The sequence below is a fragment of the Falco biarmicus genome, chromosome 1 (assembly GCF_023638135.1).
Source record: "Falco biarmicus isolate bFalBia1 chromosome 1, bFalBia1.pri, whole genome shotgun sequence".
In the NCBI taxonomy this organism is placed as follows: Eukaryota; Metazoa; Chordata; class Aves; order Falconiformes; family Falconidae; genus Falco; species Falco biarmicus.
In genome coordinates, this window is record NC_079288.1 from 83077446 (window position 1) to 83105357 (window position 27912).

Here is a 27912-nt window from a genome sequence, read left to right on the forward strand (position 1 = left end):
TAAATCTGACGGAATGACTTGTAAGCACCTACCGAAGTAATGTATTCTGTGAGAATACAGATTGCTTGGTTTTCTTGTCCTGTTCTAGCAGTATAGACACTACCCCAGACTCAGACCAAATGCTGCTTTTTGCAGTAAACTTTGTCCCAGTTTATTAGGAGCTTTGATTATGCAGTGGCACAGAAATCCCATAGTTGTATCTGGCTTCTGATACAGCTTCCAAATCCAAAGTTGTATTACATTAACTGGATGGTATGCGAACCAAGACATTTCTTTTGAGTGTATTTTTACAAGATGCTTGCCAATCTTGTAAATGACTTGTGTAATTTCAGTCTGTAAATCAACCCAAAACTCCAGAGGAAGTTTACTGACCAAGTTAACAGTGTAATAACAGGCTGAACGCTCTGTGTCCTGTACGGCAGGCTTCTTAGCACAGCCCTCACTCTGTTTAAAGCTGCTCTTCGGTATGTACTTGTGAAGTGTTTGGGGCTGCTGCCAGATGCGTCCCCCACAGCCTGCACGGAAGCGAAGCCCCTTCCGCCCCCGGTGCCACAGCACTGCGCTGACCCCCCACCGCGCCTGCCCGCCGCCCGGGGCTTTACCTCAGCGCTGCCACTACACCCCCCCCCAGCGGCCCTAGCGCAGGCCTCAGCCTGCCGCGTCCCAGACGCTGCGCGCCGCTGGGCGCCAGCACAAGGCGTGGCGCTGCCCGCCCCGAGAGCGAGAGGAGCCGCCCCAGCCCCGCGAGGCCTCCTGCGGGGCCGGGGAGCTGCCGGCCCCAGGACCACCCGGCCGCCGCCGCCGCCCCCTCCCCGGGCACCCCCACCCGCCTCTGCGTCGCCGCGGCAACAGCGGCCTCCCTCAGGCCCCCGTTCTTAGCTGCCTACCTACCTGCCTGCCTGAGTCATAACTCCTCAAGCATCCCCTTGCCCCAGGCTGATCTCCCCACCGCCTGCCCCAAGGGCCGCCTAATCGAAAAGTCTACAGCCCTGCGCCGCCCGGGGCCCCCAAGGGCACCCGGTAGAAGTAACCTGACCCCCACCTGGCCGCCCCCGGCCTGGTTCCGGCGGCAGGCGAGGGCTGCCCGCCGCGCTGCCTGTTAATAATCCCTGCCCCGCCCTTCGCGGGCTGCGGGTAGGTCCCCAGCTGAGGTGTCCGGGGCGCCGCCTGAGCCGAAACGGCGTTGAGGTCCCCGCCTGCCCGCGGCACTGCCTGCGCACAACTGCCGCAGCCGGAGGAGACGGGGAAGTTGGGAGCGAGCGGCGCTCCGGGTCGGGCCGAGCGGGGCCGCGCCGTTGAGACGGTGCTGGCGGAAGACGGTGAGGGTGGGGCGGGCAGGCGGGGGGGCCCGGGCAGAGAGGGGGGCCCGGCGGCGGCGGCGGTGGCGGCGGCGGAGGAGGACGAGGAGGACCAGCAGCAGGAGCAGCAGCAGCGCGGCCCGGTGCCGGCCGCTATGGACCAGTGCGTGACGGTGGAGCGGGAGCTGGAGAAGGTGCTGCAGAAGTTCTCGGGCTACGGGCAGCTCTGCGAGCGCAGCCTGGAAGAACTCATCCAGTACGCGGGCGGGCTGCGTCGGGAGATCCTCCAGACCGAGAGTACGTGGAGACCCCCCCGTTCCCCACCCCCCTTTCCCTCAGGAAACGGGCCCGGCTCCTTCCTCTGGGTTTAAAAGACCCACAACTTTGGGCCTTTGTGGACTGGGGGATCCCTCCGGGGAGACCCCCCCCCTCCAGGGAGAGCCCCCACCCCCAGGGCTGAACAGCCCTTTCCCGGCCCCGGGGGGGCTGGTGGTGGTGGTCGTCGTCGTGCTCAGCTTACAGGCCGGCCCCGGGCGCAGGGCCGGTCTCTGCGCGGGGGGAGCAGAGCTGGAGGCCTCCCCCCTCACCCCCCGGGAGTCGGAGTTTTGCGTGCGTTTCTGACAGAGAAAAGTTAAAAGGTAGGAACAGGTATCGGCCCTCGGGCCTTGTGTGGGCTGCTGAAGAGGAGCGTTTGTTCCCTATCAGCAGGTACGGCATGACCCTGGTCAGCGTGTTGGTACCTCCTGCGCCTTTATGTTGAGTTACAATGGGGTTAGTCAGCCCCAGGGGAAATAAACAGCAGGGCTGCCCTGTTTGCTTCCCCCCCCCCCCCCCTTTAATTCTTTAGTTTTTCCTCCTAAGTCACTGTTGTTTTCTTTTGATGTGGCTAGGTTTGGAAGTGTTTTATGGTAAAGCCACTCTTCAGCAGGAAGTAAACACGGCCTCCTGACTTGACTGTGTTTTACAGCTGATGTTGAGCACTTGCGCAGGCGGGCTAGATGGCCAAAGCGCACTATAAACATGAGATATTTAAACCTTGCGAAATCCCTGAGATGGAGGTAATGCAGTGTTTATCGATGGAGTGGGAGGGAGTGGTGAGACAGCTGAAGTGATTGACCCAAGGCCATGCAGGAAGTGAGTGATGGCTCAGGGATTAAAAATAGGAATTTGCAGTCTCCTGAGCCCAAACTTGAGAGCAAGCTGTGCTATTTCACTGCTTTGCAGAATCTGCTTTTGTTTGGTTCAGAGAAAAATGTGTTTGCGGTAGTCTTGTACAAATATGGGGGCAAAGCTCACTCACAAGTGCGCATAATTCCAGGAAGATAAACATGAGTGTAGTAGAGTTGCCGTGTGTGTACACAGCAATTTCCATAGAGAGAAACACGGAACTGCACTTCTTGAGGCATTTATTTGGAACGAAATAACATTTGGTCTTTTTGTCATTGTTTTGAAATGTGTTTCAATAAATCTATTTTATGCTGTTTAAAACAGTTTGGGCTTGCACGTTAAGGACAATCAATAAAATGCATGTCTTCACAAACTGAGATGCTAACCTTGCCTGGAAAGCTGCAGTGTGACCTTCGTGGTTGTACTGATCTTTGTAGGACTCTGTTGGGCTGTAAAGATTTGTCACTGAGAATCCTGTTGCAGGTCTGGAGCTTTTATTTACTTTTTGTAATAAAATTAAAAGGTTCCAGTGTGCAGTTCCTTCAGGGCCCTCATTGGGTTTCCCTGCCAGCCTTGGCTTAACAGTTTTTGGGACTTACCAAATAAGTAGTGATGCTGTCCCAGCAGAGTACACCCTAAATTGAGCTTTCTTTTAGTAAGCACTCTAGAATGAAGCCAGTATGTTGCTAGCGCACTCTCAAACATCTGGGGAGTCTGTTCAGTTTTGGCATCTGAAAGTAAGGTGTCTTCATAGGTAGCAAAAATTTTTTTTTTTCTTCCTTAACATGTTATTTATAACCTTCTAATAAGGACAAGTATTTGCAGCTTTTATATACTGTACCCAGAGTGTTTTTGAAAATTGATGGAAGTGGAAGTAGCAAAACATCTTAATGTGGAGCTCTGTAATTCAGGGGTATGAACTGCAGAAATGTGCTTGTATATATCATCTTGAAGGAAGAAAAGAAAAGAAAAATTTGACTGCTGAAGAAGAAGTTAATGCTGTAGGACAAGATGTATGAAAAGGCCTTAAACAGGCAGTGGATATAAAAAGGAAGCGGGTGGAGAAAAAGAAACTGCTAGAAGCTGTTTCAGCCTCTAAACTGGTTCTTTTTCTCCACACATACAGTCTCAAAATTCCTTGAGCTGCTTTCTTATTAAAGCAGAAGTACAGAACAGCCCTATGTGAAGGTTGTGAATAGGAAGAAAAAGTTTTTCTTTCTTCCCCTAATGTATCTTGCCTCCTGGAGCAGCTGAGGCATGATTGCATATTCCTGGACAGTATAAATGTGTCTGGCTGAGTAAACTTGGCTTTGGACTCTGTGTGTAGTGTCTGCTCGCTAATATATTTATTTTTTTAAAATTGTGACTGTACACAATACAGGGATAAACTGTCAGCTTTTGGGATAGCTGTCTGCAGGCTTTCTTCTGCTGCCTTATTAGAAGAAGCTCATAGTTTAATTAAAGTTGAAAGAGATGGGTGCAGAGGGGGAAACTTTTCTATGATGACTTTGTTGGCTTTTCCTGTGTAGATGTTTTCATTGCTTTACTGTAGTTGATTTCTGCTACAGTAAGTGTTAGGGGCCAGTAATTCACTTTTTTGCTTGGGGTAAAAACAGTTATGCGTGTAAGCTGTTTGGGTTTTAGCTTAATGGTTTTTCTTAGGGGAAAAAAAGGCTATTAAGAGAGCATATTTTAATCTCTCTGTTTATTGGGGAATGAGTATTTCCATTTAGCTTGTTGCATAATTTCTGACTGATCATTTTGTCTTGGCGAAAGTCATGAGAGTTACTTAAGATCCTTCATGTGATTTTAAGTGTCTGTCATAAAAATTAAATAGCAACCCAGAAATAATGATTATTCTTGAAATAACTTTAGGAAGTGAACTTTATGTAGTACGCCCTATTAGCTGTTTGCCTGGGATGTGATCATTAGCTTCTTGGGACTGGAGGGAGAAAAAAAAAAAATTTTTTTCTTAAAAGCTATGGCTGTTGCAAAATTGTTATTAAAGCTTCCTCAGCCGGGGCTTGTGGGGTTGAATAGGAGCTATTTGCTTTTCTAAAGACAAGCTGGTTTTAGTATGTAACAACAGAAGGTTGTTGTCGCTGTTGACATCAGCAAGTCAGGAGTTAGGATGCATGAAGGAAGGTATCTAGAATAAGTGGCTGGTAAATTATGACTTACCCCTTAGGATTACAGCTTTTTTCTGGATTTCCTTTGCTCTCTGAGGGATATTGTTAAGGGTACACTGACAGTTTGCTTTGGGTCTCAGGTTGCTGGTCCTGCAGCAGCAGTTTGATGCACCTGCATTTTGCTTTCCATGAAATACCAGAAACTGGACTCTTAATGTGACGTTGAAACCAAAGGGGTGTTGAAATATGAAATGAGAAAGGAACAAACTTTATGGAAAATGTGGTTGCTTTTTAAATCTTTCTTCTAAAGAGATATTTTGCAGGGGTTATTTTTTCACATGAAGGGTTTGGATCCGGAATGTTAGGGAAGTGTTTCTGGGCTGCTGTCCTGCTTAAATTAGACTTCCCATGGAGTTGAAGGTTAAGTTTGTGTCCTTAAAGGAAAAATTCTTCATGTAGAATGAAATTTGAGGAAGTAGAGGCCTTCAGAGGTAAGACTGGAAAAGAGTTCCTCCTTGTATTTTGAAATCAAAAGCTGGAAGAAGGGGCTGGAATAAAGCACAAAAAAGTAATTTTTTTCCAGCTGAAGCTACTGAGTGATACTTGAGTCCAGGCATGAAGGGTGTAAACTGTGAAGTGTGGTGATGTGGTCAGGGGCTTGTAAACCTTCTGTATTTATTGTTTTGCCTGCAGAACAGGTCATACAGCATTGCAGCTGTTGGTTGGACATCAGTTTAAAAATGACAGTTTCTAGATAATAAGTCTTATAACAAGAATAAGTGGATCTGATATCTGCAGTTGGGTCTTTTACAGGTTGCTTCTCATCTGTTGAGAATTGGAGACTGGTTGGCTGAACTGTTTAGAGCTGTTTCCACAAGCTGGGAAGCAAGTTGCATAGATCTCAAATGCAAGCAGGGTCTGATACAAGTGGGTAGCTTGCGGGACAAGAATGAATTGGGCTCTTATTAACCCAAATTTTGCTTGCACCTTTTTGAAGTTAAACATGATGTTCTGACCTATCTTCTGGTAACTGTCTAAAAGAAAACTGATCCTGTAGCAGGTTCTGTAGCTTAATATTATAGCCTGTGAGATTTGTGGATTGGGGTGTTTCTTTGAGATGTATTTAGTAATCAGACACATGAGAACTGTCCATTAATTTTTTTAAACTGCTGCACTTGTTCAGTGTTATTGTTCACCCAACTTGATTCCTGATTCCATGGGTGAGCCATGTCCTGTACATCTTCCTTCATTTAAACTGATCTAGCTTTGCAAATGCTCTCTAGCTTGCTTTTCTTTCTTTTAATACCATTTCTTGTCTTTATATGTTGTTGCATATGAAGAGATTTAATATTATGATTTGTTTGTAACAAAACTAGTAATTTTCCTCTGTCTTGTCTAGATCAAGATGGAGACTTGTCGGGGACAATTTCACTTGTTATGACACAGTGTTGTAAAAGAATAAAAGACACAGTTCAAAAACTGGCCTCTGATCATAAAGACATTCACAGCAGCGTATCCCGAGTTGGAAAAGCCATTGATAAGGTATTTATATTGTGGTTTGATTGTGTTATTGCATATATTCTGTGATGTGTACTCTGCTTTACAAAATTTGGATTTATACTACAATTAATTAATTCTTCCTGTCAACTACAGAAGCCTAGGCTTGGGGCAGAGGCAACACAGAAGGGTGGGTGTACAGTACTTGGTTTCAGAACTCGTTGCATACAGAGTATTCCTTCTGGGGCAGTTCAGATCTCTTAGTTTCAGAGAGAACGTGCCCTATAGATATTATTAGATTGAGTAATAGTGTGTGTTATATCAGATTAGCTAAACGTTTGTTTCAATATCTGTCTCAATAAAAAAAATACTGGGGTTTATATATATGTATATTGTATTTCTATTTAATTGTTAGTAGCAAATAACTCAAAATGGTATTTTGTTCTAGAAGACTATAAACCAGAATTTTTTAAGACATTTTGTATGTATTTCAGGTGTATTGTTAGTTCTTAGGGCTTAATTTTATAACATGCGGTGTTCTTTCTAACAGTGTTCTTAATGTGAGTAAATTTAGCTTCTCATAGTATCTGTGCCTATGCCATAACAAATAATAAGATAGGGTGGCATATCTTTGAAGCTTTGCATATGAGACATTTTCATATGAAATCCAGGTTCAAGAGTAACTGGGATCCAAGTATATTTTTGAAGGTAGATACTAACAATTCTTTGAATTGATGCTAAAACTCCTTTTTTGCAGTAAGTGGTGCCGTATGTATACTTTCCGGCTGTGCTTTTCTCCATCTGTATGTTCTTTCACATAAGGTAGTCCTGTATGCAAGGAGTCTTTCAGCTGCTTTTTTGGATATTCCTAAGTGATAGTTTCATATTAGAATATGCTTATGTTGATGGGTCTAAACATTTGGTTTGACATACACCTTATAATCTTACTCAGAAGGACACTAGTAAGTAAGTTTTCATGTGGACAAAGACATTTGCAGCATTACGAAATACTCATTCATCCCTTGGGAGTCTCATTTAAAATTTGTTTAGTAATGATAATCTGTTAAAGGATAAATTAACAGTAGTGCTTTGAAGCAGCGAAGTACACAGTACTGTATTATTGGGCAGTACATCTGTGCAATTTATATTTTTTTACTTATATCTATGACTGATAATCATGGAGGGCTCAAACTTTGTACTAATAGCTTTAATCCAAGCGTCACCGTTATCCAAAGCTTAAGGATGCATCTGTCTCTAATCCTTGCTGCTGCATCTAAACCAATTAACTAGAGTAAAATTCCATCCTTATTACTGGCTTGAAGCCTGAAATAAATTTGTGTAATCTTGTCCTAAGTTTCAAACTTTTCTATTCTACTTTAGCAAGTGGACTTTGTATAGATAAGCTTTCAGGTTTGGCTATACCTTTTTCATTTATATGCTATGAAATAGAGCAGCTCTAGGTCATGTATAGAGGGTGTGAATATTCAATGGAAATTGGTGGTACTATTTCTTAGAAGCCAAAGAAAGCAACACTTGAAATCTTAATGAAGTTTAGGCTTGAGTCTAATCCCCAAATAGCTGTTTCAGTTGTCATGTGCATAGTTTTCCCAATGTTGTTTCTGTCCTGCTGTTTCATCTGCTATTCTTATTTGAAAAAGGATAGCTGTAAATAAAAAAGTTTTTTTTTTACTTTCAAGTGTGTGGTTTTGTGAAACAGTAGAAAGGATACCAGTTTGCTCTGTGCCTGCTGAGTGTCAGAAAGGCTGTTTCAGTGAGGTGTTCAAAAATTAGCTCAACGTGCTGTATTCAGTGTGCTTATTCTGCTGCACTTTCAATCTTGGTGTTTACCAAGATTAGTTTAGTTTAGTTTAGTTTACCAATCAAGTTTAGTGTCTGTGGTGTTTACAGCAAAAACCTAGAAGCAGTGGGAACTGCAGGAGTGTACCCAGTTCTGCTCATAATGAGGGATGTGTTTCTATGAAGTCCAGAGCATCGGTTAGGATTGTCTCCTTAAATAAGAACTTTGTTGGACTTTTTAAATGCAGGTAGTTTGAATTTTATTAGTTTTCACTGACTGTAGTATTTTAAAGGGACTACTTTAAAAATGTACCATGTAGTCTTGGCCTGCTTGTCAGATGAATATGTGTAATGTTTAAATCCAGGTGGAATTGAATTCTTCCCTGGACAGTGACATTTGAAGGAAATTCTTCGATACATATATAATGCGATTTCCCTGTGCTGCTGGAGTGTATGCTTGAAACCTGCCAACAAAGTCTTTGTTGGCATGGAGTCCCATAACCTGTTGAAATTGCCCTCCCTCCATCCCTTCACTATAATATACTTAAGCTTAAACCAGAAGAAGTAATTAAGTGTAATTGGTGTAGTGAATTGATTCTCCACACATTCTGTGCAAAATACTGCTGCTTCCTAAACAAATGCTCATTAGAATTTAAAGGAGCACAGCCCTTGCCCTGATTCATGAGATTTGAATTTTCTTTCTGTTGCATGTAAATCATCATTTATTTTATAGATGGATTAACATCTCTAGAACAATGCTTATGGTCCTCCTAGCTGTATATGCTCAGGCACAGATAAATGTTACTCATTATTTTATTGCCTGACTTGAGATTAGGAAACATGCTAATATTGGTACCAATTTTGTGACGCATCCAAATGACAGCTGTTGTTACAGCTGTTGATTGTACACTCAATAAGCTTCCTACTTGACAAACTTGGATTTTGAAAAAACTTGCTGTATTATCTGCTTGTGGCAAATTTCAGGTTAAATTTCTTTTTTTCTTTTTTTTTTTTTTTCCCCAGTGTTGAGGCGGGGTTATATCTATATGTAAAGTTTAGTCTGGTTGGTTTTTAAGCTAGTGTATTCATTGCTTATGGGCGTGCATGGGACCTAGATTGGTCTACCTGCAGAGTTCACTCTGAGAACAGAAGCTCCTAAGCATTTGAAAAACAAGTCCAAGTTAGGAATCACGTTAAAGTCTGAAATGCCAGTATTTTGTGTGTTGCTTTTAGTTAGTTCCTGGAGAGTTTTTCTAATAAGCTAAACCTTTTTTCGTAGTAGTTCTACATGGATTGCATACTTCTGATCCATTAAGGGTTACCCTTTCTTCCAAAGAGTATTTTGCCCTTTGAAAGGAAATGTTTGTGTCCAGTTTTTTTCTAGCATTTCTAGCGTTTGCTCTGCTTCCAGAACTCAGGTCAGTGTTGCTCAGCAAGTTGTTTTCTGGTAGCTCACTCATCAGTCTCCCTGTAAATCAATCAACTCTTCTGGAATGATTTGAAATCATCTCAAAGCATGTTTGATGGGGGTAGTAAATGTTTTCGTTCTAGCAGCAATCTGTTGTGAGTACTGGTTAAATGCTTTCATTCAGGAGAGTAAGTGGAGTAAATGGTAGCTCTTTCCATTTTCCCCCTGAATTTTAAGCCTCTTTTTAAAGGGCCGGCATTTTAATCCAATCTTTGTTTTGGGAAAGCAAACTTTTACCCTAAGTTAGTGTTTGTTCATTTAAAAACTTACATTCAGTAAAGGTTTTTAGTTTGTTTTTAGTTTGTTTGTGTATAATTTAATTATGTTACTGTGAAGAATGGGGCTGCATAAATACAGTCTTTGCAAGTTGAGCTCTATCTTATGAACAAATGAATTCGACAGAGAAGGTAAACAAATGTCTTTGTATTCTGGGTCTGAATTCAGAAGAAGGGAGAAGTGCACAAAATAATCTCAACTGGGAAACTGAGGAATAAAACTGGCCTTAATCATCATTTTTTTCATATCATGTTGTTATTAATAACATGGGAGGTTGTGTGTTTATTAAAGTGGTCCATCTTGTGTGTGTGTGTGTGAATCTTGAAGTCCTCAGATTCTAGCAGTTCCCCGTAATGTACTTTACATTGTTATCATCGGTATATTTAGCACATAATAGCCTACATTTTAGTGCTAGGCTTACTAGTTAGGCTTTTAAAAGATTTGTTTCTTCAGAATATTAACTGACACTTCGAAGCTAAAGCCTGAAAAGTACAAAATAATCTTCCTGGAGTTTGTAACTTACAGAATTTATTTCAACTTTTGAAATCTTATTAAAACCCACATGCTATCAGTTAGCATACTGTTAGCATTTAGAAAGCAAAACTGGGTGATGTGTAGTCACCAGCATGTCACGCATGCATGACAGTTATGAAATATGTGAGCCAAAGGCAAGCACTAATTTCTTCTGACATGTGACAGTCACTCACTGTAATATGTGCAGTCAGTTCTTGAAGTTCCTCAGGACCCAGAAAAGGCAGAGCTGTAGAATCCCACGTATAATAAAGACCTCAAAAAATGTTGTGTTTTTTTTTTTTTTTTTTTTTTTTTAAGAAGTTACTGAAGTGAGAACCTGGTGAAGTCTGAGTTGAGTGGAGAATGGCTGAGGGGGGAGAAAAAAAACTTGAGGTCCTCAGTTTACAGCTCATCTAGGTTGATAAGACTTATCATTGTCACCTTTTGTGGAACTTAAAAAAACATCTAATTTACAGTGGAGTTTTGAAAAGTTTCTCAAGGCTCATAGTTTGTTGTTTCAGAACAAAATGTGGATTTTGTGAAGGAACTAATAAGGTAAGTGGCTTTACCACCTGTGCCCCCAAGCAATGAGAAGGATGTGACAACATTTAAGGCATAAGTTCAGCTGTAATGGCTGGGAACTGCCCAGAAGAATAGAGTTTCTTCTTACAGGGTTATGTTTGCTAGCACCTAAAATTGCATGAAGAGTAACTTAAAGTTGATTGTTTTTATATTACTGGTGATCCTGCTCCGGAATCCTAAGTAACAAAAGCAAGCTTGTGGGTTCTTAATACTGCTTCTGATACTTCCTTAATGCATTGTCAATGGAATTGTTACCTGCTAGTGGTGTTTGGACAGTGATACCAGAATCCACCACGGTGGTGAACCTTAAAGGCTTCAAAGTGTTGGCACAATTAAGAACAGTATTTAGTTTTCAAGATGCTTAAGTTTTTTCAAGGTACAGCTTAAAGATGAGCAGCATGACAAGGAGGTTCATAGGTTAAGAGACCCAAGTGAAAATGTTGTTAAATGTGAGACTTGGAAGCGGTGACAATAACTTAAATGCTCATCTTGCTCCATCACCCACCTCTGAAAGATGAAAGAGACAATTGGCTAGCCTAAGGTTTTACTGAAAGTTTGCGAAGAGACCTGAATGAAGTGGTTTTGAAGGCGGCACACATGCAGGGATGAGAAGGCAGCCCCTTTCTCTTGATGACACAGAGCAGCATCAAAGGAGATGTGGAGGTGGCTGATGAAGGACATTAATAAGTTGCGAACAAAAGGAAGACACACTATGAAGCTGAGCTGTGCAGGGTACTCGAAGATCGCTCGTACCGGCTTTGTGTTACTTGCTCTGCCTGCCTTGGCAGAAGCATGGATTTGTGCTAGGTTGCTGTTCCCGTATTGCGCCGGGGTATCGATTCTCACAGGGCTGCAGCTGAAGCACTCCTATTTTCACTAAAGTTCTGATTTCTGAAGTCATCAGATCAGGCAGCAAGCAATGCACTGACTTCTAGACTCTTTTGCAAGAGATTTGATTTAAGCAATGGGTGAGGATTTTATGAAAATTAACCCGTCTGCCCCAATCATAAAACATGTTAGCAGTTAAAATCCTGTTTAATATCTTGGATTAGAGAAGCATTGCTCTCCCACTGCCAGGAGGCACGATGCCAAGCAGTGCCAAGTGTTACTGAAGAGTCACTGTGACAATATTTTTACTTATTCCTGGAATATGTCTCTAGGCCACTGGCCTAAAAATACACGGCAGTAGGACCATCGGGGTTAGATCTGTAAAAGATCTCTCATCTTCAGAGCTCATCCTGTTGCTGGGATGTTGAGGTCTTCAGAGATTTGAATTTCATTGTTCTTTGGGGGGGGTGGGGGGGGGCGCGGGGGAAGTGACATTTTCGTTTTTCAGAATCGTCTGCCCTGCCAGCTACGTACAAAGAAAAAAATGAGTTAAAGCTTTTACTTCTAATTTGGTGCACTGTAGTGACAGTGATGCATTGGTATGCTATTTTGATTCTAGTGTAGGTGATTTAGTTTTCTGTTCTCTATGCATTTTCAGTTTTCACATATGGCAAAAGCATTTTCTGCAGATCCTTCCTTCAAAAACACATCATGGTCTGGAAATCCTTTATTAGTTAACTAGATTTCCAATTTGCTAGCTAGACTTGTAATGTCAGTGTAATTCTGTATAATGAATAGTACTCAGACTTGAAATGAGTCCTTGAACTTGAAGAAGCCAAAGAATTTTTTCTCTCCTGTACACAGGACATAATGAAAACAACTGACATACTTTTCACTTTAAACAGGAGGTAACTGAGGGCCAACTGAGTAATAGGCAGAAGACATCAGGGTGGAGATATAGGTGCCCTGTGTAACTAAAGAAAAATTACGTGGGATGATTTGTTCTAGCCTATTGACTGTTAATTTGTACATTTCAGAATTTTGACTCTGACATCAGCAGTGTGGGGATCGATGGGTGCTGGCAGGCTGACAGCCAGCGAATCCTCAATGAGGTGATGGTGGAGCACTTCTTCCGTCAGGGGATGCTGGATGTAGCTGAGGAACTTTGTCAGGTAATGATAAGTGTGGATGTTTAATGTTATCCACCCTGGAGAGTTGTGCTTTGTGTTTGTGTCCTTATTTGAATGTTCCAGGTGAATATTTAAACTGTCAGAAAAACAGTGGTTTAATCCTATTGTTTCTTATGCTTTAACTAAAAACTGCCCTTTTTTTTCCCCCCCCTCAGGAATCTGGGCTATCAATAGATCAAAGTCAAAAAGAACCATTTGTGGAGTTAAATCGAATATTGGAAGCATTAAAAGTGAGAGTTTTGAGACCTGCACTAGAGTGAGTCTACTCAGTTTTTCCTGCCTTTTTTTGAACACTTTTAACAAATCCTTAGTTTTTCACATCAAGTATTGTCTTTAGTATATTTTGACATGTCCCCGTTTGTCCTTTGCGAGCTCTAGTTACTGAATGAATCCCTTCCTGGTTTTGTCCCCTCTGTGTCCCTTCCTATGGGCAGTCCTTAACTAAGGGTCTCTTTCTTTGATTTAAGAATTAACTTGAATAATTTGTGATGCTGACTTAAAGTTTTGGGAAGAAACATCGCTTAGAGAAACAGTTGTGTGCCATGACAATACCTAGTCTTACAGTGAATCGGTAGTGAACCTTATTTTAAAAGGCCCAATTATGAAGGGTACCAGGACTTACAAAAGGTGTTGTGTACCACCAAGTCTTTTTAGGTTCATGAAGCCTTTGGAGTGAGTAGAAATTGACTCAGGATCGAAGTTCTTGCTTTTCCTCAAGTCACTCTCCCTTTCCAGATAAGGAACCACAGAGTGGGAAGAGGGAGTGAAAGGATAGGTGTGTGCTTTGCTGCTGCCAGGTAGCTGTTGATTAATGCTGGGTGAGAGGTGAGTTGCTGCTGGGAGCCTGGACTGACAGTGAGATCTGTTAGTGAGATTTCTTCTGAACAAACCAATTCAGTTCATGCAAGTCAGTGGATAATGCTGAATGCTCAGGTGAAAACCAAGTCTGGGAGTATCTGAGATCTATCAATCAACCTCAGACCAGCATAGTTCCTTGACCTTACAACATTAGATGTGTAAGCTGGTGCTAAGAGTGACAGTGAGGAGGAAAGGTGATGAAATGTCTCGTGAGCTACTGCTTTATGATTTACAGTAGTGGGTATGTAACTGCACAGTACCATTTCTGAATAGCTTTTATTTTAAAAATAAGACAACCCCAAACAAATCCTCAGCCTGGGTTTTCTTTTTTTTTCTTCCTTTTTTGCAAGTTGCAAGAACTTTCGTAGGCTTAGGTTGGTCTCAGAAGTAAAGAAAACAAAAAAACCCAACACAAAACCCGAAAAACAAACGGAAAGACCCTAAACCAGCTTTGAAGTGATATTTTAAAAATAGAAACAATGAAACCAAAGCAAATTCAAAATTTCTGTGTTTCATTCCAGAGCATAATTCATATACTTAAGATACCTAAGTACAGTTTTATATTAACAAAGGTTTTCTTTTCCCTTTAACATGAACCAAAGCAGGTATGTCAATTCAGAGCTTATTGGCATCTAAACCAAGTGCAGAGATACTCTGATATTCGAATTGTGGTGTTCATAAACTAAATCCTGGATTATGCCTCAGGGTCATGTGGAGTTTGACCTAAATAGTTGGTCTTTGAATATAGTTGCTCAGATGGTTTATTGCTATTGAACTGGCTAATTGCAGGGAAGCAATACTGAAATGCCTGGTGTCACCAGTGAAACAGGATTTATTGTCAGCTACACCACGTATTTCTTGTAGTTCTAGTAGTAACATAGCTGTTGTGAAAAATACTCTCAGAGGAACAGTAACTTGCTTTTAATGTCAATTCACTTGAAGTCACTACATTCGTTTTAGTTGCAGTTTGCTAGGCCTTATGCCTTACTTATTGCTCCTCAGTTGTATCTTGTAGTTCCTGCAATGTGTTAAATATTTTCCAAACAAAGGAGAAGGCATGGTCCTTCAAAGGAGCTCTTATTAGGAGGACAGCTGAATGGACACAGAATAGGGTGTATTGTTAGCAGTTTATATGCTGGTCTCCCTCCCCCACCCTGTCTCATTTTTAAATAATGTTTATTCTGTTTAAACTCTTCAGTGCAAAAGCTGTCTGCTTCTCTTTGTATGCTGGGTCCTTATTTATAGTGAAGCCTATGTAAAAAACATGGTGGCTAGTGAGGATGATCAAAATGTGGCAAATTTACACAGTTTAGGGGGTAACCAGTGTCTTAAATGCCCAGGTATCACACAGAACTGCTGACACTAGTGAAGATATTTCCCATATTATTTCCCAGGAGACTTGGGTGTTCAGGAGAAGGGATAGAAACCGCTCCTGGAGGGACTGCCGTGGTGTGAGAGGGGCTTGGAGGGGTGGCGCTGTGCTCTTTGGATGAAAAGCTGATGAATGGCTAAAACTTGCATTAGTAAAAACAGCTTTAGGGGTGCATAAAAGCAGTTCCAAACTGGCCCATTCTAGGGTTAGGCTACTGACAGTGGTGTTGAAGCAGAAAGAGGTATTTCACAAGGATAATTAATTACAGCCTCACAAACCAGGAAGGGGAGGATAGCAGGGTTTACTCATGCAAAATTGCGGAAGGTTGGGATGAAAGCAATAACCAGTCTCTCTGGCTCTGTCAGTGCTCGGCCTAAGTCAGTGTTGGAAATGAAGCAAACACAGGTGGCTCCTGGTCGCTGCTATGGAAAAGGAGCTGTTGGGTGGACTTCTTGAAAATATTTTCAAAGCCCTGCTGTGGTGGTAGAGGAAAAGTTAGTATTTATATCTGATTTAAAAAAAAAAAAAAAAAAGACCCTAACATTAGTTTTTTCAGATTTTCTTACTAATACATATTCTAACATGTAAAAATACTATACTTCAGAATTAAACATAGTATGACTGGCCATACCATTTTTCTTTTTTTATGCGGTGTGTAATGTGACTTTGTAGATGGCCAGCCTGGCCCTGCACCCTAAACTGTGTAATCTTTACCTCCACAGGATCCTGTTAATTTCCAGTGACTCTTCTCATTGTGGTTTGGTGATGGGGGAGGGAAATCTGTAGGTTCTTTCTGGGCAGATTCTGGCCCTTGTGAGCTCAGGTGGGTCTCCATGTGAAGGTCTGGTGGGAATGACTTGCAGGTTCAAAGCTTTTGACTGTAATCTCCTAGGGAAGAGATACTGTCTTCTATCTGTAAAGCAGCAAGGTGCGCACGTCCTGGTATTTGCTGGGACCTTTGGGGTATGGTTTAAATTTAATTTAAACTTTGCTAGGCTTTGTGAAATTAATTTTAACTAAATTCCATGTGGGAGCTAGAAGAGAGCTCTGTGTACCTGTGGTTTGAATGGTATAATGTAAACTTCAAAAAATTCAGATGGATTTGAGTCTTGAAAGTGGAAACACTCTGAAAGTATTATTTTGAGAGGAGGCAGGAAGATAGGCGCTGCAATTACTAAGGATATTGGACAGTGGTGGAGAATATGTGGGTTGAATGTTTTAAACCTCACTTGCTGGGTTTTTGTCTTTCCATTGGAAGTAGGAACAGCATGTGCTAGACCAAACACCTCAGGCCTTGCTTCTGTGGCTGCTTTCTTCTGATACAAATCTGTGCTGCCACTCAAAGAGATAAAAATGGAAAGCCTGCCTAAAAGCTAATTTGGAAAAAATAGACTTGATCTCAGCAAGATGGAGTACCGCAAGAAGCAAATATTGGCAGGGAGAGGATGAAGGCTTTTTTGATGCAATATGGATTAATACCTTATTAATGGGACTGTGGACTAGTCTTATTGTTTATTGAGAACAGTTTTTTGTCTTTCAGCTGCTTATTAGGCTATCACTGTTAACTTCAGGCTCTTGTTTTCTTAGTTGCGAGTGAGCTTTATTGCCACTATACCTGACTTAAACCATGGACTGTGGTCATAAAACAAACTCAACAAAAGACACACACACACCCCCCAAACCAACCCAACCACCCACCCATCGTTACCCTTCCCTCCCAGTGGAGCTTACAGTGTTGACAGTTTTCTGAGGCTGCTCATCTGAAACTGCTTGAAATTAGGAACAGTAGGGCTCGTTCTTAGTTCAAAGGCTGCATTTTTCACTGTTTCCTACTGAAAAGTTACTGCTGTCATTACAAAGGCTTGCCAGTAAAGTCAGACTCCTGACACTTTCACCACAACAAATTGAAAGTAGATACTTGCTCATTAACACTGCATCTTAATGTAGAAGGCTAACTTGCATTGGAAAGCTTTACCAGTGCTGTAAGAGTGCTTAATTTTCTTATTTTAGTATTGGTTGAAAAGAACAGAAGCCTCGCATACCCTTTCTTTTTAAGGAATGGAGGCTACCTCAGTTTGTTGCTGAAAAGTGAAAAGCTCTTTGCATAATGGGGCCCCCCCAGTGAAAATGGTATAACTAATTAACGCTAATGAGAAACAGATGTACTGAAGAACATTGTAACTTGAAGTTCGTAAGAGAAAGATTGGATTGGCTTAGGCATGACTGAATTAAGGAAAAAAAACCAAAAACCCAAATCCAAACCCAACCCACAAAAACGCAAGAAAGGAACGTTTTATGAAATGCGTTGAAAATTCCAGTTCACTTTACTTGTTGTGTGTTTAAGAATTCTTATATGTTATTTAGGAGCCACATATTAGTGTTGTCGTGGTGAATGAGACCCAGAAAGTGAGGAATATTTTTATTGTCCAAGTTGAAAATGACACCAAAGGCAAAGTTTAAACAGGGTAAAGTGTGATAATTAAACTGATTTCCCTTCCCCCTATCCCCTATTTTAAGGTCTTGATAATGTCTTATTTTTGAGGCCCCCATAGATGCACTTACCCTCTCCAGGGCAACGCACATATGCAAATAAACATAGTGGCTTAGAGAAAATGTTTGAATGGAGAAGCTGGAAAATATGTTCTTGAAAGGCTTGGTCAAACTTCTTCAACATGCAGCTGAAGACTATCTGTAATTGTTAAGATTGAGTGGTATTAATCCAAATACAGTAGATTCTAGCTATTTCTGTCTTATATTGTGCCTAATTCAGTCTTCCCTTCCAGCCAGTGGGTGCTGGAATTTTGCAGAGGTTAACCTGTACAGCAGCATCAGAAATACCATCATTCACATGTGCACCCTGTGTAGCAACGTTACTTGTAAAGGGTCTTGCCATTTTCCATGCTCTGTATAGCCTCTGAGAAGTTCAGGGAACAGGCATATTCTCCTTGAAATAGATGGTTGATAATTGTAATAATTTCATATGGTGTAGGCTGACATTTATTACCCTTGTGTGTGTCACATCCGTCCTATTGTACCTCCTTGTTTCTTCTAGGTGGGCGGTATCCAACAGAGAAATGCTTATGGCACAGAATAGTTCGTTGGAATTTAAACTACACAGATTATATTTCATTAGTTTATTGATGGGTGGAACAGCAAATCAAAGAGAAGCGCTTCAGTATGCGAAAAACTTCCAGCCTTTTGCCCTAAATCATCAGAAAGGTAAGTGTTTTGTCTTACTAAGGGGATTTAAAGCACCTTGATGTGGCACCTTGTAGTAAAATACAAGTCATGTTCCAAATGTGGTTTACTCCATTATTTTTGTTTTGTTAGAGGCTTCTTATTTTTTTCTTTAACGTGTATAGCCTGAACACTTAGAATTTGAATTAACTCCTTTGTTTGCTTTTGGGTTTTTTTTGTTAAAGAGGGCACAAAATTATATTTTAATATGTCTGTGCATTTGCTTAAATGTAGGGGTTTGGCTCTTTAAATAATACATAGATTACATCTAGAATAGGTCCGCTGCCAGGGTAAAGTGTTAAAAATGCACGGAAGTGTTCTTGGTATAGTCATCTGCTATTTTCAGCTGCGTGGGCTAATACAAAGAGAAATGAAACTTCTGAAAAATGTGTAATACATGAGTTAAGTGAACCATCCCAAACTGAATGCAGTAAAGCCTAATGATTAGGGTACTGTGTTTGTCAGAAAGCTTAAAGAAAAGTAAAACTGTTCAAAGGAAATTTAACAGGCAGCATGGTGTGCTTGTAAGGGGCAGATGACACCCCCACCCCCCCATCTGTCCATAGCCTGTGGACATCTGTCCTGTGATGGCTATAACTGTATTTTGTGAAGGTGCGGATGTGTATTATTGATTTGGTATGTCTGCCCGTTTTCTATGTAAAAGCTAAACCTGTAGATGCTAGCTTTCATTTGTAGTGTAAAATAACTAATTGTTCCTGATCCCTTGCAGATATTCAGGTTCTGATGGGCAGCCTGGTGTATCTGCGGCAAGGTATAGAGAACTCTCCGTACGTTCATCTGTTAGATGCAAACCAGTGGGCAGACATCTGTGATATCTTTACAAGAGATGCCTGTGCTCTTCTGGGTCTGTCGGTTGAATCACCTCTCAGTGTTAGGTATGCTGGTTTTCACTTACACAGTGTTTTGGTTTCTGTTTCTTGTTCAGGACAAAATAAATGGCTTTTGAGAAGTAGTCTCATCTAGCTTCTATTAAATAAAGGGTACAGTTGCAATTGGCCCTAACAAGATTTGGAAAGATTAGAAATCGGAGGTTCTTGTGTGCTCTGCTTTATTCTGCACCTTGGCAGTTCAAGAGGAAGCATTTGTGGATGGAATTTGGCTTCCATAGTTTAGGCATTGCTGTGAAAGATGAGGATGGCAATCAGCCAGACTTTTCCCCACAGCAAGTGTATGAAAACTGTCCCTGCTGTTTAACTGAAAAATACCCAAAACTGTGGCTGTGATTCTGTTGGCATTTGATCATCTTGGGTTTTAATCCACACATTACTTTACCTGTCTTCTCCTTAGAAGAATGCTTATGAGTTATGTAGTGATTTCAGCTGCTAAAATTGTTTGCTGGACCTCATTTGCAAAGAAGAGAGGCACTTTAAAGCTCAGTAGCTAATCTGACAAAATGCAAATCTGTAGGAGGCTGTTGGAAGTGTGAAGAAAAAAACCCAACCTAATCTCCTTCTGGCTACTCTGAAGCTAAAACAGATTAGCTGATGTTTAGCCTTTGGATGTCAATTCCCCCCAATACACTAACGTGATGTTCTCATTTTCATTTCAGAGATTAAGTAAAAAAATCATATGTATCTTTCTAGGCTAGATTTGGTACTTAGCATAAGCTTCATTACCTCTTCTTTTTTTGGTGGTTTTTTTGTTGTTTGTTTTGTTTGGCTTTTTTATTGTTTACATTTTATTATTACTAGACTTCTGTGCTTAGTTTTGAGTTCTTAAATTGTCAGACCTTCTGCTTCTCCTGTTTGCACCTCTGTCACAAAATACAACAGAAGCAACAAAGGGAGCACTTTCAGATTGTCTTTCTACAACAAACATTACAAATTTCAGTTTGTAGGTTTTAAAGATATCTAAAAGTTCTGTCTCTCTTTTTGTTTTTCGTCTTTTTCCTGTTTCAGTCAAACTAATAGCAGCCCTTTACATTTTAATTGCTCACACACTGACGCTGCAATGGGATTTTCAGTGCAAAGAGCTGAGAGATTTTCAGTGAAGTTGGATAATCCCTGTTAGTGATGTTTGGATTGCTTGGGTGCTTGTTTTGTGCCTGGTGTGAAATCAGTTGCACTGAAATATATTTACTGTATAGGTGGTATCGATATTCTTGTCATAAATGAGACTGTTCTAAACTGGTGTGACCTTTGAGTGCTGCAAATCCTTTAGAAATTAAACCAGCTTGAAGTTAAATCCCTGCTGTAAAATATATTACTTCCTAGAATGTGAGTAGCGATCCCTTTTTTTTAAGGCTGATTGGCTTCTCCAGTATTTATCTAATCCTGTACAGACCTTGTGGTCTGAGTTACTGAGTAGAGTCAGTGGGAAGACTCTTGGTGTATTAAGGAGGTTGCGGTTCAGGGCCTTGGAGGACTACAGGACACCATTTGAATTTACTATTTACTTCAGTTGTTATACTCTTAAAGGGCTCTTCCGGAGATGTTTTCAGACAGAACCATTAAAGCCTTAATGCTTTTATTTCTGCAAATACTATTTGTCTAAACTTTCCACATGGTTTACGCAAGTTACACTCAGGGCCAAAATAATCAAAAAGCAAAGCGTAAGGATTAAAATAGCCAGTTAAAGGTGAGGAATATGATATTTTTTTTTTATAGCTTAGGCAAGAGATCCATAGGTTTCAGGCACGTCTCTCCCTCCTAAGTAAACTAGCCAGAATGTTCCTGCAGAAACATGAAAACAAAGTATCTGGAGGGGCACAGTGGAGAGGAAAGTCATGACTTCTGTAGATAATAAAATTTGCACAAATAGTAAAATAATCTGCCAAAAAACCAGAGCTGGTCAAATCCTGTTTCTGTTGCTGCTGATTTCCAGGCCTATATTATTGCCATGAGATTTAAATCCATCAAAACATCTGTTGATTTGTGGAAACTCAGTGTCATACTTTCTTTTGTAATGTAGTAAAATATTTCAAAATAATGTGGTAAGTTCTGGTAATGGGTGACTCCCAGAGCAGGCTGAACTGTTGGGACACTGACTTTGGTCAGTTCTATACTGACATTCTTGTTACAGGCTGTGGTTTTCCTTCCTTTGCTTGCCTTCCAATGCTTTTTTCTACATTTCTTTTCTTGAATTAAGGCAAAGGTAGAAAGACATGTTTCTTTACATGGTAATTGCATATAATTAAAGGTTTATGGGTTGTGTGTGTGTTACATGGAAACTCTTAAGCTGCATGTACTCTTCCATGATTGAGAGCAACTACCTGTATAAGCTAACATGACGTCTTCCTCCTGTACAGCTCAAAATTAAAGTAGGTGGTACAGAAAATCAATTCATTATAAGACTCGGAGCAGGGATTAACAGTAGTTTTTAGTCTAGAATACAGTACGTAAGGGCCCTAGCCTAAGACACAGAGTAACTGAAAACGTGCCCTAAAACTCCTCCTTGTTATACTTGAAGGGAGCTTAGAGGTACAGACAAGAACTGAATGAAGTAGCACAACATTCTTGTGTCCCAGTTAACATTTAAAGTAGAAATACAAAAAAAGCTGGTTTCCAGACAGGCACCTTATGGTTAACATTTCCTTTTTCTGCAGTTTTTCAGCAGGTTGTGTAGCATTACCAGCTCTAATTAATATCAAGGCAGTTATTGAACAAAGGCAATGCACGGGTGTTTGGAACCAGAAGGATGAGCTACCGGTGAGTCGATGCTGAGCTATCCCAGGGCAGATTTCTAATGGCAGATGCTGTTTTCAGGTTTCTTTTGCACTGAATGTTAAGGATGTTAGATGTGGCCACCAGCTCTGGGGCTCGGGGCTTCCTACTATACAGAGACCCTGGGGGTCTCCATCCCAGTCCAACGGGTGTACCTGCTGCTTTCCTGTTTGTAGGTTCAACCAGTAGCAAAGCTGTACATGAATTGCAAACACTCGCCCACGCACACACACAAAGGACGCTGATACGACTGGCTGCACAGGCTACCACAGATGAGGCGTTGCCTTCAGCAGCACCCATATACAGGACTGGCATAGAACATAAGTGTAGACAGCCAAGATCCTGTCGTCCTCTTTGGCTGGTGAAGATTAAAATTCACTGGTGAAAGCACACACCCCCCCCACTCTAGATTCACAAGCAAAATGCATGCTCATGAACCCTCAAATACTGGCATGGCCCTTCTGGCCCCTTTTATATCCCTTTCTGGCCATTCTTCCTCAATCCCCTTTCCTTGCACTTTCCTCCTGCAGTTCATATAGTTCTACTGACCCCTTCTCCTCGGAGACCCTCAGTTTTGCATTCTGACCTGTTGCAAAGTCCAGGTTTTGTTGCAGTTTCTTCATGACCTATCAGTTAGTCTGACTGGCAAGGTTGGTTTTTATTGTCTCTGTTATGCTTGTCAGGTTTGTGTATCTTGGTTTTGTTTCTTGCTCCCCCCCTTCACTTGTTACCCCTTTTTGCATTGAAAAGGTTTTTGATCAAATGACCTTAACAAAACAGATGCTCTCACCTTCTGCTTAAACTTACAGTCAATGTATGAGATGTTTCTATATAACTGGAAGGGCAATGCATCCCACTGAGTAACATTAACTTCCTCTAGCTAACTAAGCTTGAGTTCTGTCCATGGGCTGCTTTGCATTGATGCTTTGTCAGGCAGATAGGAGATGAAAAAATTAGTGCTACATCTGGGGACACGGGAACTGAATTGGTCTGAATCCAGTGCGTTATGTTTCCAGCCCAACTTATTTGTATCAGTTGAAATAAAGTTCAGTTGTTACGAAACCCCAGTTTCTCTTTATAGCTGTTGTTATGTGTGGGCAGCTCTCCAGTGGCCTGCTCCTGATTTGGAAAGAAAACCTATTTAGTGCGAACTGGTCATGAACTGAGTTAGCCTCTTTGATTGTAGCTGGAAGAGATTTATTTATAGTGTAAGCATGTGTGTTGAGTTTCTCCTGGCTATGATTTCTGTAACACTGAGAGTGTAACCTCCAAGTGTGACAGATTCATGCCCTGTGTCCAGACAAGAATGATTAGCTCGGGAGCATTTGGGAATGATTGCTGTCAGATGCAGATCAGTTAATAATATGTACATTCATCCTTGCATAGACCTTGTTTAGACCCCTCTAAACTGAAGGGTTTCTAGTGTGTACTGCTAAGGCAGTATGGGGATGGGCAGCCTTATTTTGATCATGCAAAGACAGAGATTAAGTAGCGTGATAAGATTATGTTGTCAGATTTTATTGAAGGTTAAACATGTCAAAATTCAGTACTGGTCAGAACGAGTTGCTTCCAGTACAGAAGCTGTGATTTTTTGCAGTTCTCAGTCGATTCCTGAAGTTACAGATCTGTTCTTATCTGTAAGATGTCCCTTCCTGAAATCATTTTATCCTGATGGCAAAAGCTGTGCTGTACCAGTGTCTTCTGTGTTGGTACTGAAAATTAATTATTCTGATACACTTTGTTATTGACACGACATGTAGGTGTTGGGAGAGTCTTTCAATAAGCTATAGAACATTAACATAATCCAAGAGTTTTTCTTCACAACACCCCTCCTACCCTCCCCTCCCAATAAGATCTGTTTTGTGAACCACTCTGGAAATCACTGGCTAGGAAATACAGAAAGTCTTGTTGGGTCATCAGCTCAGTTTGCCTGGCAGGGCATAGATCTGCACTAAAATATCCACTTGTTCCTTGGCAGAATACTCTGCTGCTTTGGGGATGGGGGGAAGCAACATAAATCACCATTTTAGGATCACAATTAAGTATTTTTGGCTGGGGAATTGTCAGGCATGCACACAATAGGTTTTGCTGCCTTCATGGCTGAATTGTGAAATCCATTAAGTAAAGGCCATGACCAAAAGGGATAATTGTCTGGAAATGTAGTTTCCCAAGATAAATTGCTATGTAAATTTCTTTCACAGATTGAAGTGGACCTTGGTAAAAAGTGCTGGTATCATTCGATATTTGCCTGTCCCATTCTTCGTCAGCAAACAACAGATAATAATCCACCTATGAAGTTAGTCTGTGGTCATATTATATCAAGAGATGCTCTGAATAAAATGTTTAATGGCAGCAAGTAAGTACCATTCTTTTATTTCAAGCAACATACAGACAAGGACAAATCTTAAGACTAGAATACTGTGTTTTGGGGAAACTGAGTCCATAATTGGTGGAAGGTTGTTAATCCTGGAGAATGACTTGAAAGCCAGATAAAGCTGGGTTGATGCACTGGAGAAAAGCGTAGTAAACCCTCTGATGTTGTAGATAGTGAGATTAAGTGAAGGAATGCAATGAGCAAAATAATTTTCCAAGTTTTAAGTACCGTTGTGTTGTCTTAAATTCAAAACAGAGGCTTTTACGCACACAGGTTTTTTTGTTGGGAGAAAGGTTAGTAATGCATGAAACATCCCTTAAAAATAACCTCTGGGGGAAATAAGGCTTAGTAACTGAGGAGTTAGTTGAATTATCACTGTGGAAATACTCCTTAGATATCAGTGGGGTGCCTACAGGCTGTTGGGAAGGAGGAAATGGGATAGAATGAGCTATACAGATTTACTGGAGGAAGAACCAGTGGTAATTTGGACTGAACATATGCAGCTTCAGTGGAGGGTTGTCAGCTTAATTTAGAGCCGTAAGTTGTTCTGTAAAATCCAGTGTGAAAATAAGGGATGCCATGAATGAAAATGTCAAGTGGTGTTTACAATTTTTGCCCTGTTAGAAAAGCCTACAGGTATGCCTTCGTGGGTGACTGTAGACATTTAAGTCAGTAAACTTGCTGTTGCATTATTTCTGTACCTGATCACTTACTCCTGGTGCATTCATTGATCGGCTTTAGTGACAGCACAGCTCTGACAATATTAACCAGGGGGGGTAGGGCAGGGGGCGAGGACAAAGGTCCAAACATAGAGATGGGGAAAAATGGATCAGTGCTAGAAGAAATATTGTAAGCAGGTAGAATCATATCAGCAGAGACCTCAGCAAGGAAGCCAGGCTGACCTCTTCAGTCATAGGCTGCAGGAGCTGATTTAGGTGGGTTGTAAAATCAGGGCATTTTGGGAATCAGACAGTAAACGGCACTGGATACCGAGGAAGTCAAAATGCAAGCTACTAGCTTATTTTAAAATGACTAAATGCAATAAACTAATTCAGAAGTAGAAATAATAAATTAATCCTGAAGAGTAATTTCTTTAATAATTCGAGGGGTGTGTGGGTGAAAGGTGAGGAAGAATATAAATAGAAGAAAAAGCATGGTAAGGTCTCTTACAGCTGCTAAAAGTGACTTTTAATGGAGCCAAGTAAAGCATTACAGTTTAAGAGTAATTTGATGCTATGGGGAGGGGGAAGAGTGGAAGGACTGTCAGTGCAAACTCGATACATTTAATGCTCAGTTGTCGCATGTTACCACTATTGTAATGCGTTGTCTTTGTCCCCAGATTAAAATGCCCCTATTGTCCGATGGAACAGAGCCCTGGAGATGCGAAACAGATATTTTTCTGAAGAAAAGTTTCATTATGCAGTTTGTAAGTGACACTCTGGATTTCAGGTGCATTTCAGGAGAATTAAAACACACTTGTTCCGTTTTATGCAGCAGACTGAGGACTCCTATGTTTGTATAAGCTAATGCTACAGAAACTTTGCCAACATTTAGTATATACATACCAAGTGGAAATGCTACAGAAATATTATTACCATAGGGCTTTACTATACTCTTGGTCTCCATACCTGATCAAGTTACTACACCAGCAGTTGTCATTCAATGCAGGTTTTTGTACTTAACTATATGGTGACTTTTGACTTTTTACTTTTTAAAAGCAGAAATTGATCACCCCCATTTGTTTAATATTTTTCCTGCTGTTATTCTATCATTCTATTGATAACTGTCACCTTAGAGAATGTTTGTGGAAAAAGTTTTATTTCCTGTAATGTGTACATAATTAAAGGTAAATACTTCAGAAAAAAAAGTTTGATAAATCAGATAGTGGTTATAAAACTAATTTGTATTTTTTTCGCTGAAAAAGCTGTGATATATTCTGAGTTTCTTTCAAACATTTTTTTCAACTTTTACATAGAATTCAAAATAAATGTGCATATATATAAAGTATATAAAATATATAGCCCCAAGGGGCTACCTGTTAAAATCCATCGCTAATTTATAAGGGTGATGTGTGGCTAAATTACTACTGGAGCAGAGAGGGAATAGGAAATCCTGTTCCTTTTGGTTTCACCATCAAGAAGTGGTTGTGTAAGAGAACATTCAATAAATTCTGAAGTGGAAACGCTTTTAGCCGATGACATTTGTTCTCTGGCCTTTGTAGTCATGTTCTTTGAACTTTGTATTCAGGATTAGGCTATAAATGTCATGTTGCTGTATAGTTTAATAGTCATTATAGTGTGCTATTTATAAACAGTTATCAAAACCAAATAAATTGTAGAAGTATTCATTGTTAAATGGGGGAAAAGCATGTTCTGATGCAATCTACTGATCATGACTCTGCACTTGGCAGAACTGGGCCCTACATCAGATATTAGGAGGTAGCAAGTTTCCTGTAGCTTGAGAACACTTTGCTTCTAGCCTTGTTTTTGTAGTAGAATATTGCTGCCATTGCCACTTTTTCTGCTAAATTTGTCATATTGTTGACTAGGTAAATTTGTACTCATAAATGAGATGTAGATCATGGCAGTTCAATCTTTTCTAGTGTGCATATATTTGTATTTATTGCACTGTCCTATAGTAGGGCAAGCAGCCATAAGGCATGCAAAGCTACATGTAAAATTATATTTCTGTATTGTGTAGTTAAAAAAAAACAACCCCCAAGCTTATATGGTTGAATACTGACACACTGGTTGAATGCACTAGCACAATGCACTACAGAGAAGACCGTCTTTGAGAAATCTACACCTTTTGAATTTGTATGTCACCTGACTTGAGAGACTGAGTTGGACTCTTACCGGATCAGTGACAACGGACAACCCTAAAGAGACATTAAAAGGAGCAAGTCAAGACACACAAATTTTAAACTTTAAATGTGTTTGATACATGTGAAAAATACAGGTGTGTGATTTCCTGCAAAAAAATTGTATTCACACTGAGTTCAAAACAGCCGCGTTACCAGGTGGTAAAATCAACAATAAACGGGTGAGGATATTATTTTCCATGTAGGTTTCCTAGTCTTGCTGAAATTGCTTTTAATCTTTTCTTTGGAGCAGAATTGCTTAATGCTTCAGATTTATATGAAATGGCATATGAAGTATTTAAAAAAAAACAACCAAAAAACAGTAATAACAAAGCCCTAGAAAACCACCCTGAAGTGTAAGTGCTGTCTCTCTTTCTCTTTTACACTGCCAGTATATTGGCATTGGTGTAAACACTGGTCAGTGTTGATAGTGCCTCTAATACAATTGCTTAGAGTACAAGAATGGCACAGTGATTAAATGGCAATAAGGTACAAATTCAACTTGTGTATTAGAATGTTTATATTATAGAGTGGTCTTGGTTTTGCTTTTAAGTAGCACGCATTGTAGATCCGTAGCTAATTCAAAAACTCCTCTGTTTTCACTAGGGAATTGCAGTTCTTTTCCTAGCTGTATGTTTACTTAAAAATTATTGCTTGCAGTTTTGAAGCTCCACCAACAGATGATGCTAGTGGTTTAATGTGGAGTGGGGTTATGTGCGTACAGAAATGGGGTATTGTGCTGGGCATTTGTAAAACATGTCTGTGTTGGTTCTTACAGCTGTC

General features: G+C 40.7%; 1 protein-coding gene across 2 annotated transcripts; it reads left to right on the plus strand.

Moving 5' to 3' along the window:
- The first annotated feature begins 1439 nt into the window (after positions 1 to 1439).
- On the plus strand, positions 1440 to 27330 carry RMND5A (required for meiotic nuclear division 5 homolog A). Of its 2 annotated transcripts, none has more exons than XM_056341290.1 (9): positions 1440 to 1595; positions 5994 to 6136; positions 12593 to 12727; positions 12901 to 13001; positions 18028 to 18194; positions 18943 to 19108; positions 21778 to 21880; positions 24097 to 24251; positions 25609 to 27330. In XM_056341290.1, exons 1-9 carry the CDS (start codon positions 1454 to 1456, stop codon positions 25670 to 25672), a joined length of 1176 nt encoding a protein of 391 aa, XP_056197265.1. In that variant the 5' UTR covers positions 1440 to 1453; the 3' UTR covers positions 25673 to 27330. The 2 variants fall into 2 exon arrangements, with proteins under 2 accessions (XP_056197265.1, XP_056197275.1); XM_056341300.1 differs by lacking the exon at positions 1440 to 1595 and adding an exon at positions 5485 to 5521.
- The last annotated feature ends 582 nt before the right edge of the window (positions 27331 to 27912 follow it).